This window comes from Dama dama, chromosome 11 (assembly GCF_033118175.1).
Source record: "Dama dama isolate Ldn47 chromosome 11, ASM3311817v1, whole genome shotgun sequence".
Taxonomy (NCBI): domain Eukaryota; kingdom Metazoa; phylum Chordata; class Mammalia; order Artiodactyla; family Cervidae; genus Dama; species Dama dama.
This window is the reverse complement of record NC_083691.1, coordinates 89,823,582-89,843,624: the sequence shown is the minus strand read 5'-3', so window position 1 is coordinate 89,843,624 and position 20,043 is coordinate 89,823,582. Positions and strand designations below refer to the sequence as shown.

Sequence of the window (20,043 nt, the reverse complement as noted above, 5' to 3'; positions counted from 1 at the left end):
ATAGCCACACGCCAGTGTGGTTTCTTAAGTGCATCCATATGGATTCTGCTATTACCAACAACTATTACCACATACTGGGCACCTTCAATGTGCCAAGCATGGGATAGGCGTTAGACATCCACACCAACTCTGCATTATGGTGCCGTTATTGCCTCTGTCCTGATGAGGAAACAGGTTCAGAGAGGTCCAGGTCACAGGCAGCGCCAGGATGAGACGCACTGCTAACAGTGGAGTTCCTGAGAGAAGCTTTGCCCCTGACTCATGCCAGCCACCACTGCTGCCCTGCTCCGCTATGCAGACATTCTAAAGGACCAAGACCACCTGCTCCTGCCAGGATGGGACCCCTCGGCCACATCAACACACTCCAGGGGTGAGTGGCAGACACCCACTGGCCAGACCCGCTCCCCCAGGCACCTCTGCGGCCTTCCTTACATTCTCGCACGTGACTGACTCATGTTCAGCTTCTTCCTGGAAATCCCCATTTTCCCTCAACAGCTTAAGCCCATTGTCCCAGGGGATACCAGGACACCCCTTCCACCTCCACCCGGGGTGGGAGGGAACCAAGACCTGCTCAGCGACGTCCCTGCAGGAGATAGTCACCTATGTCAGGAAGATCCACCGTCCCCAAAATATCTCCTCACAGCCCATCGTGGTGCTTAACCCCTCACCATCATCATTTCTCTTTTTGGTCTAAGCAGAGTCTGGGGCATAAAGCAGCATCCCCAACTTTTCTAAGAAAAAGGAAAAGTTAAGCTACAGGCTGCCACCAGCATTTCAGCATGAATGAGTCTTTTTCAACGACAGCTAAGAGGAGCCTTTGATGGGAAAGGGCTGGGGCAGTGGGACGCAAGGCAACTGGGACAGCCAGAGGCAGCACAAGGGAGGGACAAAAGGAAACGTGCCGGAAGGAAGTGCCAGCTGCCGTTTACGGAGCAGCCTCTGCGCAGGGCCCCAGACGTGCCTGCGCACAGAGGCTCGGGGAGCCGACGTGAGGACCCGCCCCAGGCAGCAGGGCTGTTGTGACTGGACTCTACCTCTTCCCAAAGCCCACACTGGTTCCACTCCACCAGCTCACGGAGCCCAGCATGGGGGTGGGGGGAGGAGCAGCTGAGGAGGAAGGACGGGGAGCAGCCATGTGTGGGGAGCTGCCTTCTGGGCCCCCCTCAGTGGCAGACACCACACAGGCAACCCAGGTCACAGGGCAGACGAAGGCGGGCAAGGCTGTGTGTGTGGCTGAGACAGCCCTCAATGGCCCGCTTTATAGACTCACCAGGTTGCCAAAAGGTAGGGGGTGGATCACGGTTGTCCAAAGAAAATGCTATCGTGAGCACCTAAAGGAACACTTCCTTAAAACAGTAATGTGCCTTCTAGTTGATTCTTGGTGTCAACCTGGGTCTCCTTCTTTACCGTTTGATTGAAGGGGGCCTGGGTGCACAAGTCCCCTGGGGTAGAGTTGCCAGATCAAGTACGCTACTGCCTGTTAAGTTTTCATTTCAGATAAACAATGGGGAATTTCTTAATATAAGTATGTCTCATGCAACACTTGGAACATTCCAACTTAACCGTCTGTCCTGTGCATTTCTCTGTTGAATCTGGCCACCCTACCCCAGGCCTGGCTAGGCCTGGAGCCAGTGAGTTACTATAGTCAAGATGAGCATCATTTTGACACAAATGTTTTATGTTTCTTGTTTTTCATTTTGCTGTGCCGCTCAGCTTGTGGGATCTTAGTTCCCCGATCAGGGATCAAACTAAACACTCTGCAGTGAAAGCAGGAAAGCACAGAGTCCTGCCCACTGGATCACCAGGGAATTCTATAACCATGGTGTTTTGACAAGTGGATACTTTGAGCCCATGGAGACTTCTGCTCCCAAATTTATGTTTACCAAACACTTAAATTTAAAAAAATACGCCTACATTAATTAATTTCCACTGGAAAGGCATTTTTCAGAACAAATTTAATTAAGCCCATTTACTTTGTTGATATATTTTCTATACAGTGTAATTAAACTCTTTCCTTTTTTCAATCTGCATTTTTATTTTACCAAAATTATTGTCATTGGTAATAATTATTTTCTATTTACATTTCCCAACACAGGTTTGGTGCAAAGTTGTTTTTTGGTTTGTTTGTTTTTTTTTTTTTTTTTCATTTTTTGGTACGTATCAAGCTTTATCAACTATAGGTCTCTCCCATTCTTGAGTTTTCTTTTGTAGAATTCTATTAAGTCTAATTCTCTCAGTTAACAGTTACCAACAGAATCCTTCAGTCAGTCTTTTCATTTCCTTAACAATTTTGCCCGTGTATCATTTTGCCCATGATTATTGCATGGTAATCATTTCTACCAATAACTACATCAGTAAACTATGGCAAGAATTATATTTACTTCTTAGTTAATCCATGAAAAAAACTGAGAGCCATTCCTTGCGCTCATGCAGTGGGTGCTCAGCCCTGGTGCACGGCCTCCCCCGTGCAATTTCAAGAAGTGCTGAGACTCTAACTTCTCCTTTAATCCGTTTGCTGCAGAGCCCAGACACTGATCTGTTGTAAAGCTCCTGAGTCATTCTAAGATGCACCCAGGGCTGGAGCTCTGTTTCAAAAATCTAGAGCTGCACTGTCCAACACAGCAAACAGCCACTACACAAGCACATGAACTATTTAAATTTAAGTTAAGTAAAATTTAAGATTCAGTTCCTCAGTCACACTAGCCAACACAGAATGATTGCATCATCTCAGTAAGTTCTATCCAGCAGCTCTGGTCCAGAGTGGAGATGACTGGTTCTCACTCCGTAACACCTGGGAGTTCGTAATGATGCACAGGCTCTGGCCCCAGTTAAGTCAGAACTTGCAGACGGGGCCAGGCACTGGCGTGTTGTGTCAAAACCGCCAATGATGCTACTGCCTCATAGCCTGGACTGGGAACTTCTGGGCTCAACGTTCCAGCGGTCAATTGGTCAGGGATCAAGGTCAGCTTCCCCTCCAACATCCTTCTGAGAAGCCCAGAGTAAACAGGAAGTTGTTGAATGCAGCCTGGGACACAAGTCCAGGACCCACCCTAGCTGGGTTTGCACAAATATCTCCCACCCAGAGGAGTGACGCTTCCTTTTTGCATTTGAAATCTGATTTTATGGACACAGAGTTTTGATTCACCCTTGCAGTTGGGTCAGGGTGGGTGGGGTGCAGAATGGCCCAGAGATAGTAACCAGCCTGAGAGGTCCCCCTCCTGAGAGATTCCAAGACCCCACTCCAGGCCAGCAGACCAGTTTAGCACAACAAGGTCACTCAAAACTGCCGACAGCCACGGGGGAAACACAGAAACCACGGGGAAAGAGAGGAGTCTAGAAGTGGGGGAAGAGTCATAGGAGAGAGAGGATAAAAGGAGAGGGGCCAGGAGGGAAAGAGAGCAAAGCCAACGACCTTTGGAGACAGAGGTGCAAGTGAGGGGCTGGAAAGAATGAGTGAGGCATTGAGGGCGCTCTAAGAACAGCAGGAGGCAGAGGACGGAGGTTTGGCAGAAGGAGAGGAGGAGGCTGAGGGAGCCTCTGCGGAGGAGGCAGAGGGGAGGCAGAGGCTTTGCTGGAAGAAGACCCGGGAGGACCCTTGGTGGGGCTCAGAGAGCACCCGGGACGGCCAGGGATGAAGGGACAACCCTGTGGACCTCACTGGACAGTCAGATGGCAGCGGTCACCGTCACACCCATTATTTCCCTATCTGCTTCCGGACCAGACACGTACAACTTGAGGGTAGTGAGTAGGTGTTTCACATAAAATGTTCATTAAATTGAATTCACTAAATTTTCCCCCCTTTTCTCTTTCAGACTGTAAAATGCCACGTGGCTGCTCTTGTCGCTTTCCAGAAGGGTTCCTCACTTTCACAGCCTTAGAAATGTTAATAATTTTAATCTGGGATTCTTTTCTCGCATTTCATGAGCAGAGTGAATGTGCTGTGTGGTCCTACCATGGAGGCCTGACAAAAGTACCTGTGTGTACCTGCCTCCCCTCTGCCGCTCCACCGGGCTTACCCCCATACACCTTCCATCCAGTCAAACTGCTCTCCAGCCTGCAAACCCCACTCTGGCAACAGCTCCAACAATGAAACCAAAACTCTATTATTTCTGAAATTCTTCAGGTGTTTGTGAATGTAATTTTAAATTCAGCTGAATTAAAATTTAATAATTTTTGAAGTGAAGTGAAAGTCACTCAGTCATGTCTGACTCTTTGCCACCCTATGGACTCTTAGTCCATGGAATTCTCCAGGCCAGAATACTGGAGTGGATAGCCATTCCCTTCTCCAGGAGATTTTCCCAGCCCAGGGATCAAACCCAGGTCTCCCGCGCTGCAGGCGGATTCTTTACCAGCTGAGCCGCCAGGGAAGCCCATTAATAATTTTTAACTGCTAGAAATACAAAAGCAGGATAAATGTTTGTAAAACTCAAAAATTAACAATCAAATAGTTATGGGGAAGAAGTTTCTGTTTAAATTAGAAAGCTTTGTCAATTAGGTCTTCTGCAGATTGATGTTTGAGGAACTGATTTCTAGCACACTGGCCTCACAGTGACCTGGTCATGGGGGAAACTGGTTTTCAGAGAGCTGACTTCCCCCTGGGAGCTAAAGGACACCCACAGGGGCCAAAGAGAGGGTTCCAAGGTGCGATCCAACCTGTCCCTCCTGTGACCTCCAACCCACAGGGCCAGGCCGATCCATGTGTGACACTGGCCTGGTATCACCCTGAGGGCCAGCCTGGCTCTTGAATTGATCAAATATATGTTCTCAAACCCTGCTGCCTTCCTGGTCTTAGAAATCTCCCCACAGGGTCTGAAAAATGCTGAATATGATCATGAAAATGAAACCTGCATTTCCTCTGCATGCCTTTGCCTTGCTAAGCTCCCTCCAGAAGGGCCGAGCACCCTCCTGGGGCTTCCAGGAGACTCTGCGAGGTACAGGGACACAGTGATTTTGACCACGTTGAAGACCCGCCCTTCAATCACAGCTCTGCCATCACTAACCTTCGGGGAAATCACCCGGCCTCCTGGAGCCTCGATTTCCCTCTGTAATAATGACAAGTATAACAGCAACGCCTAACGATTAAAAAAGATCCTTTATATAAAGACTCAGCACAGGACCAGACACTTGGCTTAGCTCTCAGTAAACATCAGCTGTTGTGGATTTGCTATTATTATCCTCAGCCTGATGCTGGAGGCCCCCTCCCAGTCAGGCCCCCCTGCTCCCCTCTCCCTGGGCTGCACAAGTTGTGTGACTCAGTCCCACCTGTAAGGCCTTAGCCCACTGCCCTCCGTGACTGAACAGCGGAAGGCCCTCCATTCCTCTCCTCTCTAAAGCCAACCCTGGCCTCCGACTCAGCCTGTGTGGCCCTCCTCCAAGAAGCCTTCCAGGACTACCTGGAGTCCAACACTGCTCCTCCCTCACCCGCAGATCCACCATTCATACTTGTCAGAAGCTGCCTTTTCCCCACAAAACGACTGTATTGGAGTAGCTTAGTGTGAACTAATTCCAGACCCTGCTCCTGTGCAGGTGGGGGCTGCCGAGGTCCAGACTGGACAACATGGACCCAAGACGCCCTGGGCCCCACACCTGCAGCCCCACCTTGGGAGGGCACAGTGAAAGCACCCCCGTCCTCCCCACACGTACCAAGCCCCGCACTCACGGCCAGCAGGGCCACAGAGAGACTGTGGCAGTTGGGGTTTTTCCAAGCTTTTTAAGATTTCAAACTTCCCGGATATTTTGCAGCCTGAGACCCTTGTCGGCCTTCCCCGGATCTCAGAATCTTCCCTCCTCCTCTCTTCCCTCCCCCACCCCAGGGAAAGACAGCCGGGCCCCAGACACCACCCAGTTCCCAAACAAAGGTTCCACTGTCAGCAGGTCACAAAACAGCAAGTCCATGCCTGATCCTTGGGTCCGGACCTCAGCAAATGGCACCAAGAGCAGGAACCCACTCCTGCCGGCACTGTCAGACCCAGCAGGGGCCGCTGGACCCCCACCATCACATTTAAGGCTCAGCGCCCCCACACCTGTGTCTCCCAGGCCACCCCACCCCACAGTCAACAGGGCCATCAATCTGCAAGCTCGGCTGGTCCTGCCCACTCCCCACACCCCGACCACCAGCACACGAAAGGCCAGGAGCTCAGTACAAGAGGAAGGACCCACCATCTGCCAAAGAGCCTGTTTTTACCACCGCAAAACTTCGAACGCCAGTCCTGTTACTCCGCCTGCCTGGAAACCCTCCCCACTACAAACCGACACATGAAGTGACATCAGAAAACACTGCCAGAGGACGGTGGGCAGTCAGTGTGGACCGTTATCACTGTTCTGACTTCTAAACCACAGCTCTCACCTCGAGTCCTACCTCTTGCACGAAGCCCTCCTGAGCGCTCCCGCCAGTGGCTGCTCTGCTTGCCCGTCTCCCGCAGTGGGTGGGGAGAGAGGGCCGTGCCAGGCGCCTCAGGGCTGCAGCAGGACCCAGAGAGCTTTCTCTTCCCTGCTCCCTGGGGCACAGGCTGTCCTGGGAAACACACTCACATCTGTCTCTAGCCCATCTTCCTTCCCTGCCAATTCACCCCCAGCTGAGTTCCTGATGCTGCAGTCAAGCCTCTCCCCTCCTCCTCTGGGCCAGGCCCATGAGTGACAGGTCTTCACTAGACACCAGCTCCCCAGAGTCCAGATTCTGAAATCGGCATCTGCCACGACCCCACCCAGACAAACCCACAGGTCACAGAGCCCCCCCTCACCGCCTCACCTGTTCCTCCCCATCGTCTCATGGTCTTTGACCACCACAAGAAGCTCGGAGCCCTGGTCCAGGGGGATCCCCTTGAGGTCCCACTCGAATCCCTGGAAGGAGAAAAGATGTCTTAACCTGAGGGTCCCTAGAAGAGAAGAGACTGTGTCTGGTTCCCCCTGGGCACTGAGGGGGCATCTGAAACCACTGCTGGGGGAGGGAGGGATGCACAAGCAAAAGAATGAGTACATGAGTGGCAGGGTCCCAGAGCTTCAGAAGTGACAGCGAGAGCCGAAGGCAGCAGCAGAGGCCAGACCCCCATGACCCCCTCCTCCCAACTCAGTTCTACCAGTCACCAGGGGCACAGCTGGGGGAAATGCCAGGTGACTCTGCAGGGCCCTCAGGGACCAAGATCAATGTGCTCATGGAGCAGTCAGGCCCCTGGAGACAGCATGGATCCACATAGGTCTCTGGTAATCCCAGGATCCTTCTCAGAGCAAAGGCACCCCATGCACCTCGACCCTTCCCACACAAGGCAGCCAGGGCCTCCAAAGATGACCAGGGAGCCGTATAAAGAAAGCTGGCTGACTAAGTCTCAAACAAGAGCAAGTTATACAGCCGATGGGAGTCAATTCTTTTGCCAATTAGAGAATGATGAATCTCTGAGCAGATAACACTGACCAAGAACCTGAATTGGTGAGCAAGTAAATGAGCATCTCCCAACACAGATTTATTCACTAAAATTGTTAAAGGCTATTGCAAAATGCCTTAAGTAAATCATTTGCACAGATAAGTTACTGCAAACAGGCAATTACATTCTGTGGTTTAAATTACCACAGGAATGGGTAAACATTGCCAGTTTTTCTAAAACAATGTATTCAATGTAACCCAAAGAAAAAATAGAAAAGAAAGCAAGCTGGTTGAGGAGGGGGGCAGAGGGCAGCAGGAAGCAGAGGAGGAGCCAGGGAGGGCCGTGGGGAGGAGGAGGCTTTGGGCAAAGACAACAGCCTGTGTAAGGGAGACAGGAGAGCCTAACACACCCTCCATCCGGCTGACCTGGCCAGAAAGGAGCAGACAGTACACTCCTCACTCCTCTCCACGCTGCAGCCTCATCATAGGGCAGACCCAGGCCAGGCCACCACCTCTCCTCCCAGGCTCCTGCTGCCCGGAGGATTCCTTGGCGGGCCAGACCAGAGCCCCTCCTCTGGACGACACCACAACTGAAAAAGCCGCCGAGCCCCCTGACTGGTCCCGCAGAGGACATACCTCATTCCACACAGGGTTCACGTTGTTCTTGATGACTTTGGTTCTCTTCTTCACACCTATGAGAGACACAGAGGGAGAGTGAAGAGACACACCCTACCCTGCAGCTTCCCCAAGTGAGGGCCAGTTCCCGGACGTGCACTGCAGCCAGCCCCCCAGACGAAACCTTACAAAACCCACAGGTCCCTGAGCACGCCCCTGGTCTGCAGTGAGAGCCCCATGCCAATCACACACCTCTCTCAGCCCTGGGATGGAGAAACGGCAGCCCCATCTGAAGGATCATTTAAAGGAAAATACCCAGCCTAACTCTTCTTTTTCTCGATATTTTATTTTTATTTATTTATTTTGCTGCTCTGGGTCTTAGCTGCAGCACACGGGATCTTTAGCTGTGGCTGGACACCCTTAGCTGCGGCATGTGAGGTCTAAGTTCCCTGACCAGGGATCCAACCCAGGCCTCTTGCATTAGGAGCTCAGGGTCTCAGCCACTGGACCACCAAGGAAGTACCAACCTGACTCTTCTTTTTTTATTTTTTATTTTGTATCCGAGTATAGCTGATGAACAATGTTGTGATAGTTTCAGATAAACAGCAGAGGGACTCAGTCATACATCTACATTCTCCCCCAAACTCAGCCTGACTCTTCTTAATGGGTTTGTTATTGATACTCCTGACTTTCTAAATAAAGTCTTGAAATTGTCAAGTTTCTGATTCTAAGAATGAATGATCTTCATAGAAAATATTCCATTTTTCTTTAAAAAAATCTGTCTCCACATAAAGTATGATTCCATTTATGTGAACCGTTCAGAATAGGGAAATCCACAGAGACAGAAAATAGGCCAGTAGTTTCCAGGGGCCTAGGGGGAGATGGGAATGGTGAATGAATCCTTAATGGAGATTTCTTTTCCAGGTGATGAAATGTTTTGAAATTAGATAATGATGACGACTGTACAACACAATGAATGTACTAAAGATCATTTACACTGTACATTTTTAAATTATTAAAATGGTGGCTTTTAGGGTTTGTGAATTTTACCTCAATCTAAAAAAAAAACAATCCTCCTCTCTCTCATCTTGAAGGCATCGATCTGAAACAGGCTGTCCTACCTGCTCGTGAGGGCTGGGCTGAGGGAACACAGCAGGGCTTTGGGAGAGACGGGAACTCACACTGCTGAGTGCCCCAGGCGGGAGCCTGCCGAGCCTTTCCTCTGTTTGGGCCTGAGGGGTGGATGAGAGGAACAGAAGGGGCCAAACGTGCCTGGCTTTTCCATTGAAGCATCAGGACAGGAATGATTCTGTGCTTAGTGGGTGATTTAAAGTGCTCGGCTAGACACAGCCTTATATTTGGGTTGGTTATGAAAGATCACGGATTCAACCCCATCTGTGCGAGACCCTTCAGTGAGAAGCCTGCGGCCCCACCCCGACTGCTCGGCATTCAGTGTCCTACCTGGGCTGGCCCTTCGGGCCTCTGGGAACATCCCCCAGGACCCTTGAGTCCTCCTCTGAAGCCGAGCACTGTCTGTTTCCTTCCTGGAGGTCTAGCCCCCATGGCCCAGTTCAGAGCAGGAAGAGAAGAGGGGAGCAGAGGGGGTCACGGACACAAGCAAGGTCTGGGGACGGATTGGGAGGAAGGAGACAATGGCGTCCCAGGTGGCTCAGTGGTAAAGAATCCGCCTGCCAGTGCACGAGACTTGGGTTCCATCCCTGGATCAGGAAGATCCCCTGGAGAAGGAACTGGCAGCCCACTCCAGTATTCTTGCCTGGGAAATCCCATGGACAGAGGAGCCTGGCAGGCTACAGTCCATGGAGTCACAGAGTCAGACACGACTGACAACACGCACGCATGCAACAACAGAGAAAGGAGTCAAGGAAAATCGAAGAGAAAGAAACGTCCAATGGAGGATTGGTGGACTTAAGACAAAGATTCAGGCCCCACGAGTCCCCTCAGAGGTCCTGATAAATCCCCCCCAGCTGGAGAGGGTGAACCCCACCCCCTCCAACCACCTGCTGAAAATCACTGTTGAGGGAACAGCACGTGGACTTTGGGATGACACAGATCATCATAGAACACTTATTTTCTCAGAGAGCCTAGGGCAGCAGTTCTTAAGCTTTTGGTCACACAATGCCATGCTTAAAAATTAAGAACCCTAAGGAGATTAAGTAAAACTAAGGTAACTTGTATCTATCGACTTTTACTGTATTTGAGGTTAAAACTGAGGTACTTTAAAATATTTATTTGGTAATTAATTTTCCATTAACAAAAATAAGCCCAGTACATGTTAACATAAGTGACATATGTTTATGAAAAATAACGATAACTTCCAAAACAAAGGAAAAAGGAAAATGACACTGTTTACTTTTTGCAAAACTCTTTAATGCCTAGCTGGATTATCATATCTTTGTCTACATTCAGTCCATTGAGATGTCTTGTTTTAGTTGACATCCATGAAGAAAATCCAACCAGACATATAGATGGAAAAGGAGGTGCATTTTAATAAGTTTTCAGATAACTGGATATTATTCTCTCATACTACACCAAAACTTGACAAATAGTGTTTCTTAAACTTAAAGGTTAGCTGCAGTGTGAAATTTGAGTAGAGTGGTAAAAATTTCGCACTGTTACATTAGAATTTATTGTCCTGTCTTGCATTTTGAATAACTCTTTTACCCATGCAGGACTCTGTAACATCTAGTGTTGGTCATTTGGGAAGTAATCTCATCAGAAAAAATGATTAAATACTGGGAAATGAAAGACAGAAGTTTTCTAAAATTCCAATTTTTGTTTGAAAGCTCAACTTTTATGATGGGCTACAAATGATAAATGTCAGTTTAAAGTAGCTGGCTTGCTCACTCATTTTCAAGAAAATAACTATCAAATACCAAAGTCTGAATAATCATAGCTTGTCAGTCATTCTTTCAAGTAAAAACAATATTCCATTTTTAAAATTTTAAAACAAAAGGCAAGTTCAACATGCCACTTGAGCAGTCACACAAGTGCTTTTTCTTGCAACAATCGTCATTTCCCCAGGTGCAGCAAAGTGCTCTGGACATACTTCCCATCTCAACACAGAAAATATTACAAAAACAGGTACTCCAGGATCAAGATTAATAAAATCAATGATTGCACAGCTTTATCAGGGACATTTTTCAATAAAACTGGCTTTTCTTTTTCAAACTGTGAGTACTGGCTTTTTTTTTTCCCCTTCAAATTACATGTTGCTGTTCAGTCACTCGGTCATGTCCAACTCCTTGAGACCCCATGGTCTGCAGTACACCAGGCTTTCCTGTCTGTTACCAACTTCTGGAGCTTGCTCAAACTCATGTGAGTCAGTGATGCCACCCAACCATCTCACCCTCTGTCGTCCCCTTCTCCTGCTGCCTTCAATCTTTCCCAGCATCAGGGTCTTTTCTAAGGAGTCAGTTTTTCACATCAGATGGCCAAAGTATTGGAGTTTCAGCTTCAGCATCAGTCCTTCCAATGAATATTCAGGACCGATTTCCTTTAGGATTGACTGGTTTGATCTCCTTGCAGTCCAGGGGACTCTCAAGAGTCTTCTCCAACATCACAGTTCAAAAGCATCAATTCTTTGACATTCAGCCTTCTTTATGGTTCAACTCTCACATCCATACATGACTACTGGAAAAACCATAGGTTTGACTAGACGGACCTTTGGTGAAAAATACAACCAGTACAACTTGGTGCCAAAGCCCTATTAGTATTAAGGCACCATCAGTTTCACTTTCCATTGTTGTTGCACCAGTGGTACAAATATCAACACAGTGAAAATTGCAAACAGCATCTTAGTGTTATTGTGGAAATATGTTTAACCTTGCTGACCTGCTCAAAGTTCTGGGGATTCCCTTAATGGGTCCATGTACCATAGTAGAAGAACCTCTCAGGAAATTCATTGAACATCTGTTTCCTCACCTGTAAGGTTGCCATGCCCTTTTGCAGGGGGATCTTCCTGACCCAGGGATCGAATCCACGTCTCTTACATCTCCTGCATTGGCAGGCAGGTCTTTACCACGAGCACCACCCACTTAGCATAGGGTCATAATAATATCTCTCTACAGTGTTGTCATGAAAATTAAACAAGATAGGATGAGTGAGGTGCCTGGCACACAGCACGCTCATTAAGTGTGAGTTCGCTTCCCCTCCCCTCCCCTCTGAGCCTCAGTCTGTTGCATCTAGTGAACTCCTACTGATCCTTCAATGCCCAGCTCAGCTGTTTCTGCTCTGATATGCCTCCCCTGACTCTCCCAGACAGAGACGGTTGCAATCTGTGAAAACATATATTGAACAGCAGGACAACGCTGCACTTCTATGTCTGTCTCCCAACCAGAGTGCGAGCTTCAGAGGGCAGACACCATGCCTTACTCATGGTAGGAACCCCAGAATATAACAAGTGAGAGTTGCTCAGTTGTGCCTGATTCTTTGTGACCCCATGAACTAGACAGTCCATGGAATTCTCCCAGCCAGGATACTGGAGTGGGTAGCTGTTCCCTTCTTCAGGGATCTTCCCAACTCAGGGATCGGATCCAGATCTCCCGCACTGCAATCGGATTATTATAGCAAGGTGCCCAGTAATTGAGTGTGAAATGAATGGGTCCTTTCGTTTCCCAAGTTGGGTAAAAGTTCACTTCCTCACTAGGGGGCACTCTTCTCAGGGAATGTCAGAGACTACATTCACAGCCTGGCCATATGTCAGCAGAGGGTCTGAAAGGAGACACAGTGGAGGGGGAGAGGTCCTCAGGGGGCCCAGTGATCTTATGAGAGGTGTCCCAGGCCTGCTCTGACTGAGTCGCCCTGAATCCCCTGTGGGCCATGTTGGTGTGGCTCCAGCTGGGGTTAAACACACGGCTTTGGAGTCATTCAAACAGCAGGCACTACTAAGTGACCTAAAGTAAAACTTCTCACCTCTCAAAAGCCTTAGCTCCCTTGGCAGTAAAATGATCATAGAAAATGAATCTCTACTTCATTGGTTTTGAGGGGATATGAGATGCTATCTAAGTTCACTTCCCCTCCCCTATCAACTTTCCATGGAAAGTAACATGGAAAATTCCATCTGCAGCCTCTCTTGAATTGTCCACTTGGAAATACATCCTGGTGCTTCTGGCTAGCAGCAAATAAGCAGTACCCACATGCCAAGCCCTACAAAAAATGTCTTTTAGACATTTTCTACTTTCTGCCTTCCCTGAAGATGAGAACAAAGGCCCTCAATATGATTACACTAAGTCCCAGTGAGAAGGACCAACTCTGGGACTGTCTGGATGATGTGAAGGGAGGGGTCACTGATAGGCTCTACAGCCCTAAAGAAGAGACAGAAAGAAACGAAACTTTAATCCGGCATGATCACATGACTTACAGACACCAAGGAAAAGGAAAGCAGGCTGCGATTTAGGAAATACTTTCTTCCTCATCACGGATTTAGGCCTTTCCTGTCCTTGATTATCAGTTTTGGCCTTGAGAGATGTGGCTTTATGTGTATAAATAAACAGACTCAATAGTTAAAGATAGATGAGCACTCACAGCTCCTGCCAGGGGTGTGGTGAGGGGATTGCAGAATTGGGGGCAGGCGGGCATCCATGAGAATCATGCTGGAACCCTGGGGTGTCCCTCCAGACTGAATGACTCAGTGAAGAGGAGTGAACCTGCCCTGGGAGAACTCTTCTGTGCCCCATGGAAATTCTTCACTTGACTTCCCCTGCCTACCCACCCCACCTCAACCCTACATTCCTACCAAAGTCACCCATGGCTGTAGGGTAATGTCTTTCAAACTGTTCATTGGGACCCATTAGCAGCCCATGACATCAACTGAGTGAGTTGACCAATTTGTCTTTTTAATGACAGGCTAGACTAGAGAAGAAAATGTCAGAGCACATCTTTCATGTGAAAGTACTATTACTCAAAACTTTTGGTTATATTTTCACATATATACTTATGTGTGTACTCTATCTTGATGTAAAATACATTTCTTGTTGTAGATAACAGTCCCAAAAGTTTGAAAATGATGACTTAAAGGAAGATTGTCAGAGGAGAACTGGAGGACAAAGAAATCTTAGCCCTTGAAGGTTGAGAGGCAAGGTATGTAACAGAGAAAGATATAGTAGATTGTCCTAGTCCCCCAGTGAAGCCAATTCTGATTAATGGGCTGTGGGAGGGGATATGGGAAGGAGGCTGAGAGACACAGAGCAAAGTGAAGGTAAGAGGACGGCACATCCTGCCCAGCCAGAGCCTGGGGCCACCTGGTTGAGCAGCCTCCATAGGGGAGAGGAGCCTCACACATCTGACACCTGAGCACAGACACGGCCACGGCCTCACACGAGGAACCACATTCCACCCAGTGAAGTCTACCTGTCAGCAGCCAGTGGCCGTCCCTGCTGCCATCTGGGCCTCACGGCTCATTCTCCTTTTCAAGCCCATCTTGTGACAACAGGGCTTCTCGGATGGCTCAGCTGGTAAAGAATTTGCCTGCAATGCCAGAGATGAGGGTTTGATCCCTGGGTCTGGAAGATCCCCTGGAGGAGGAAATGGCTACCCGCTCCAGTATTCTTGCCTGGGAAATCCCATGGACAGAGAAGCCTGGTGGGCTACAGTCCACAGGGCCGCAAAGAGTCAGACATGATCAAGCTACTGAACACAGGGCACTTGTGCGGACAAGCCCCTTTCAATGGTCCAGGACACTTGTGAACTGCCCCCACTGCCAAGGCCTGAACACACATGGATGGGGGTCACTATGTGGAAGGGAGCACCCCAATCTCTGGCAGAACGAGCGGGCAGTCTCCCCATAGCAGTGATGGGACAAACTCCCTCCCCCTACACAATGATAAGGTTGAGGTACATTTCTGAAGCAGACAAAATGTTTGTCTTTGTAACACTGATTCAGTGGAATCTTTGGAGCTGGTGGGATCACAGAGAAGATAAATGCCAAAGCAAGGGTCTTCACTGAGGGTGCACATCCCAGTCTGTAACCTGCTCCCATGTTTCTAACATCTGTCCAAAGAGGGCTTACACAAAGGCTGAGGAATACTGGTCCATTTCCCATTGCATCTCAAAGGCACCAAGGCCCAGATGTCCATCGACAGATGAACAGATAAACAGAATGTGAGCTGTACACACAATGGAGTATTGCTCAGCCTTAAAAAGGAAGGAAATTCTGACACAGGCTGCCACATGGACGAACCCTGGAGACATCACGCTAAGTGAAATATGCCAGTTACCAGGGATTTGGGGAGGAGGAAATGGGGAGTTATTATTTAACAGATACAGATTTTAGTCGGGGAAGATGAAAGGGTTCTGGACACAGATGGTGGTGATGGCTGCACAACAGGATGAATGTAATTGATACCACTGAACTATACACTTAATGACGGTCAGGCTGGTAAACTGTGTAATGTGTATTCTAACACAACTCTGAGTTAAGTCCAGGTGGGAGATGGTGAGGACACTGCAGCAGGCCGGGGGTCTACTGACCAGCAAGTGGGTGGGGAAGGGGCTGGGGCAAGAGCAGAGCCCATCTCAGATTCTGACACGGATGCACTCAGGGTGGCTGGAGGGTCCGTTCACCTAGAGATGGAGCAGACGGAAGAGGAGATGGGACGGCTGGGACTCACAGAGAGGGAGAGATGGGCTGCTTCTGCCCACGAGTCAGGTAACAGACCCACTACAGCAATGCAGGGCGCCTTTAGATCCTGCAGACAGCCTCAGTGCAGCCTTTCGTTTACTCCACAAACATATTTTTAAATATTTGGGGGAAGCAGGGCCTGCTCTGGGTGTTGCCCTGCTGCGAGCAGACTTTCTTTAGTTGCAGCAAGTGAGGGCTACTCTTTGCTGCAGTGCCTGGGCTTCTCACTGCCGTCATTCCTCTTGTTGCAGAGCACAGGCTCCAGGCACTCGGGCTCGCTAGCTGCGGCACACAGGCTTGGTTGCTCTGTGGCATGTGGGATCTTCCTGGACCAGGGATCAAACCCTTGTCTCCTTTATTAACAGGCAGATTCTTGTCTACTATACCACCAGGGAAATCCAGCCCACAAATAGTTATTGAGTACTTGTTCTGTCCTGGTCACTCTCTTGACACCTCATTAGAATACCCATTAGATAAGCAAAGAGATAAGAATTCAAAGTTACCAGCAGAAACCGAAACACGGTGGAAATTGAATGGAGAAAAGGTAGCGTTGCCTTCTGCTGAAAGAAGGTCTGCTTTACTTCTCAGCACAGATACCCTCTAACAAAAAGGGTCAGCAGACTCAGACAACTCTGAGACTTGGCCGCCATCTGTTCCCTAACTCAAGCCTGCACACCCTGAGACTGGGCAGCAGTCACTCCCTGCCTTCCCTACCAGAGCCCTACTCTTCTCCTCTCAAGAACTCCCATCCCCGTCTCCGCCTTTCTAAATCTTAACTGAAAATATACTTTCCAGAAAACAAGAAGCCAGGAAAGAGTGGTGGCAAGCGGATACACGGGCTATGATGGAATGCTGAGAAGAGACGTCTTTAAACTCAAAAGGCCAAATAGAACTTTGAAAGATAGTTCTATTTGAAACTATCAAAGATAATTGAAGATATTTGAAACACCAATGACAAAAACCATAATGTCCTTAACATGTAAAGAGTACTCATAACTAATTAAGAAAAAGACAAACATCTCTTCCCTCCCGAACTGGGCAAATTAAAAAGCAGTTCAGGGACTTCTCTAGTGGTTCAGTGGTGAAGAATCCACCTGTCAATGCAGGGGACAAGGGTTTAATCCCTGGTCCAGGAAAATCCTACATGCTGCAGAGTAACTAAGTCTGCATGCCACAGCTACTGAGGCGTAGCTCTAGTGACCACGAGCTGCAACTATTTAAGCCCATGCATCACTGAGCCTGTGCTCTGCAGCAAAAGAAGCCACTGCAATGAGAAGCCTATGCACGGCAACTAGAGAGCAGCTCCTGCTTCCCACAACTAGAGAAAGTCCGCGAGCAGCAAAGAAGACTCAGCACAGTCAAAAATAAATAAATAAATAATTTTTTTAAATTAAAAACAGCAATTCATTAAGAAATAAATACAGATAGGCAATAATATTGAAACATCACAAATACTACTTGAACCTAAGAAATTGTTAAAAATTTTCATGATTACACTTTGTGTTAGCAGAATTATGAAGAAAACAAGCCCCTAAACTCAGCTAATGGGAAGATAAAGTTGATACAGATCATCAGGAGAGCAATTTGGAAAACACAGCAAAGTCTTAAATATGTCTATAACCTCTGACACAGCAACACCACTTCCAGTACTTACCTAAAGAAAATTATTAAATATCTGGGCAAAGATTTAGTTGCCAGGATACTTCTTGCAGAGACACTATGACTTAAGCATTGGATAGAAATATTAAAAATTGATACAACCTAAACATTCCTCAATAGGGGGTTGATTAACTGAATTATGGTGCACCCATACAATAAAATAAAAATGAAAAGTGTGTAGAATATTTACTGACATACAAAAATTTCCCTGGCTTATTACTGAGTGAAAATGTAAATAAGCAAACATTTGAAAAAGATATCAGAATAAAATTATTTTAAAAAAAAAAGAAAGAAAAAGATATCTGGATGGGATTACCTCTAGAGAGGAAGGCAAGGGATCTGGGGACTTCTGGTGGATGGGTGGGATGAGTAAGCTTCAATTCCTTGACCTGGGCAATACACATGAGTATTCCCTTTATAATTTATCCATTAAAGCAGGGTTCCTCAACCTTGGCCCTCGATAATTCCTTGTTATGAGTATTGTGGGGCCATCTTGAGCACTCTAGGATGTTTAGCAGCATCCCTGGCCTCCAGCATAGTAGATCCCAATAGCACCTCATCTCTCACTCACTGGTGACAACCCAGCATGTCTCCAGACATTGCCACATGCCCCTGAGGAACAAACTGCCCCCAGCTGAAAACCACTGCATCAAAGTGTACATGTGTATATTACGCACTTTGTTAGGTGTTAAGTTTCACACTAACATTGCTTTTTTTAAAAAGAGGAAAAAGAATCTTGGTGGAAATATGTCAAATTGTTAACAAGTTAGTTCGAAGCATCAGAATGGGGGAGGGGTCCTACTTTTTACTGTTTACTTTTTACTGTCCTACTTTTTACCCCCAACCATCACCCAACATGTAGTAGATACTCAATAAATATTTGTTCAGTAACAAAATGAGTGAATGAAAGGATATAAATCACAACTGTAGAGGGTGAAAAAGAGAGAGGGCAGAAGAGAGATACAGATCATTAAATGCTGTAGGAAATGAAGCTGTTCATTCTCGAAGCTGGTCGGTGAACTATCTCTACCACAGCTCAGGGACTTGTAGTAGTTAGTCATGCTAACTAACTCATTAATACAAGAACAAAGGGATGGTAAGTATTCATTAAAAGCCTCTATCCTAAAGCCCCGAGAGAGGGAACCCAAAAAAGCACCCTCAGAGTCCAACCTCCCAGAGCTCATAGTCTATTTTGGGAAGCAGGTCCTGAAATTACATCCGAGCCTGAAATGCCAGGAACAACTGTGAGACAAGAGGGCCTGACCAGGCGCCTGCACCTCGGGCTCCGGATGGGAGCCCAGCACACCGGGTGGCGGCCTCTCTGCAGGCAGGCCAGCCCCTCTGTGCTGTGACAGGCTCCAACAAGGCTTCTCGCCCCCCAGTTACGCTTCCTGAACATTTGGAGACTTTTTAGAAATACCTGTATCTGGGTCCCTCCTCCCAGAAACTCAGCTTCAAGACAGGAGGAACAAGGATCTGGCTGTGGTCTTTTAAAAAGCTCCCCCATGCAATTCTGATGTGCAGCCAGGGCTAAGTACCCCAGGCTAGAGGATCTGTAAATTCTGGGTCTGGTTGCAACAGCCTCTTTCCCTAAGCATCCGTTCAGCCCCAAACTCCAGCATGAATATCCCCATAGGGTGGGGGAAGTCACATTAATTTCATCTTTCACCACATCTCACATCAATTTCTCTCGAGATGTGGTTCCAAAATGACCTGCCTCAGGTGTAGAAGTGCTAATTCTTAGGTCATTTCCATCTGCTGCATCAGAACTTCTTTGGAGGGGACCCAGGAATCTGTCTGTCAAGCACACTCTCCAGAAGACTCTGAGGCACAGTAAAACATAAGGACCACTACCCTAGACTGCTGAGACCCCTAGGCAAATCTGGAAGATGGTGAGAAACTGGGCCAGAAGGGGCACACACTAGAGAATACCACCTGTCTGCTAGCACTAGGAGTCCTGAAGTCGCTACCCTGATCCTAACTATGGAGCAAAGGGCTGAGCACAGGTCAGCTGGGGTGTGTGCACCAGCAGACCTAAGAAGGTGCTGTGCATCCAGCGAGGAGAGGCTATGACAGTCAAGGGACTCCTGGGTGCCTTCCTGGAGAAGGTGGCATTGTAGCTGGGCTTTGAAAGATGAACAGACTTTGAACAGTTAGAGATGGTACATCCCACTATATTTCAGTTTTGCTAGGAGCTTATCAGTGGGAATAAATAGTAAGGCATTATAAAGGGTGGGGAATGCAGAGCTGGGGAGAGGACAACAGGTGCACGTGCTCAATTGGGCTGGTTCAACTGCAAAGAGGGCCCTCAATAGATCTGGACTCAAGGGCACTGCCCACTCAAGTGTCCCTGCCATGACTGGGACACAGCATTTAATTAACTTCCCCAGGTTCTCATTTCCTTGCCTGCAGAACAGGGAAATTGGTAGCTACCACATGACTGTTGGAGAAGCAGGGAAACAAAGTGGTGAACAGATGCAGAAAAGATCCAAAGCATCTAGGAGACTCACGGCTGATAAAGGGCCCTGGGCTCACGGTCCTTGGGAAGTCTTTCCCAGCCAGTCGGCCCCATAATTTCACACAAGAATGGCTTAGTCAGAATCTGAGCCTAAGGGACAGCTAGGGACCTCGTCTTGACACTGCATTTCATAGTAGGCACCCAGGAATGGCACCAATTAATGGAGGTAGAAAGCTTTTCTAAATTGTTCCAACTCACACTTTTCAAAAAAGGAATAAAATGTAAACTGTCCCATAACAAAGAAGAAAAGCTACA

The 20,043-nt window shown here is 48.0% G+C and overlaps 1 protein-coding gene across 23 annotated transcripts in view; it reads right to left on the bottom strand.

Moving 5' to 3' along the window:
- DYSF (dysferlin) overlaps positions 1–20,043 on the bottom strand; it is a 220,204-nt gene that overhangs the window by 187,297 nt on the left and 12,864 nt on the right. For all 23 annotated transcript variants that reach the window (XM_061155676.1, XM_061155683.1, XM_061155688.1 and 20 more), the window contains exons 2-3: positions 7,994–8,049; positions 6,749–6,840 (exon numbers count right to left, since the gene is read on the bottom strand). In XM_061155676.1, coding sequence (XP_061011659.1) covers positions 6,749–6,840; positions 7,994–8,049 — 148 coding nt within the window. The remainder of the gene's footprint in view (positions 1–6,748; positions 6,841–7,993; positions 8,050–20,043) is intronic.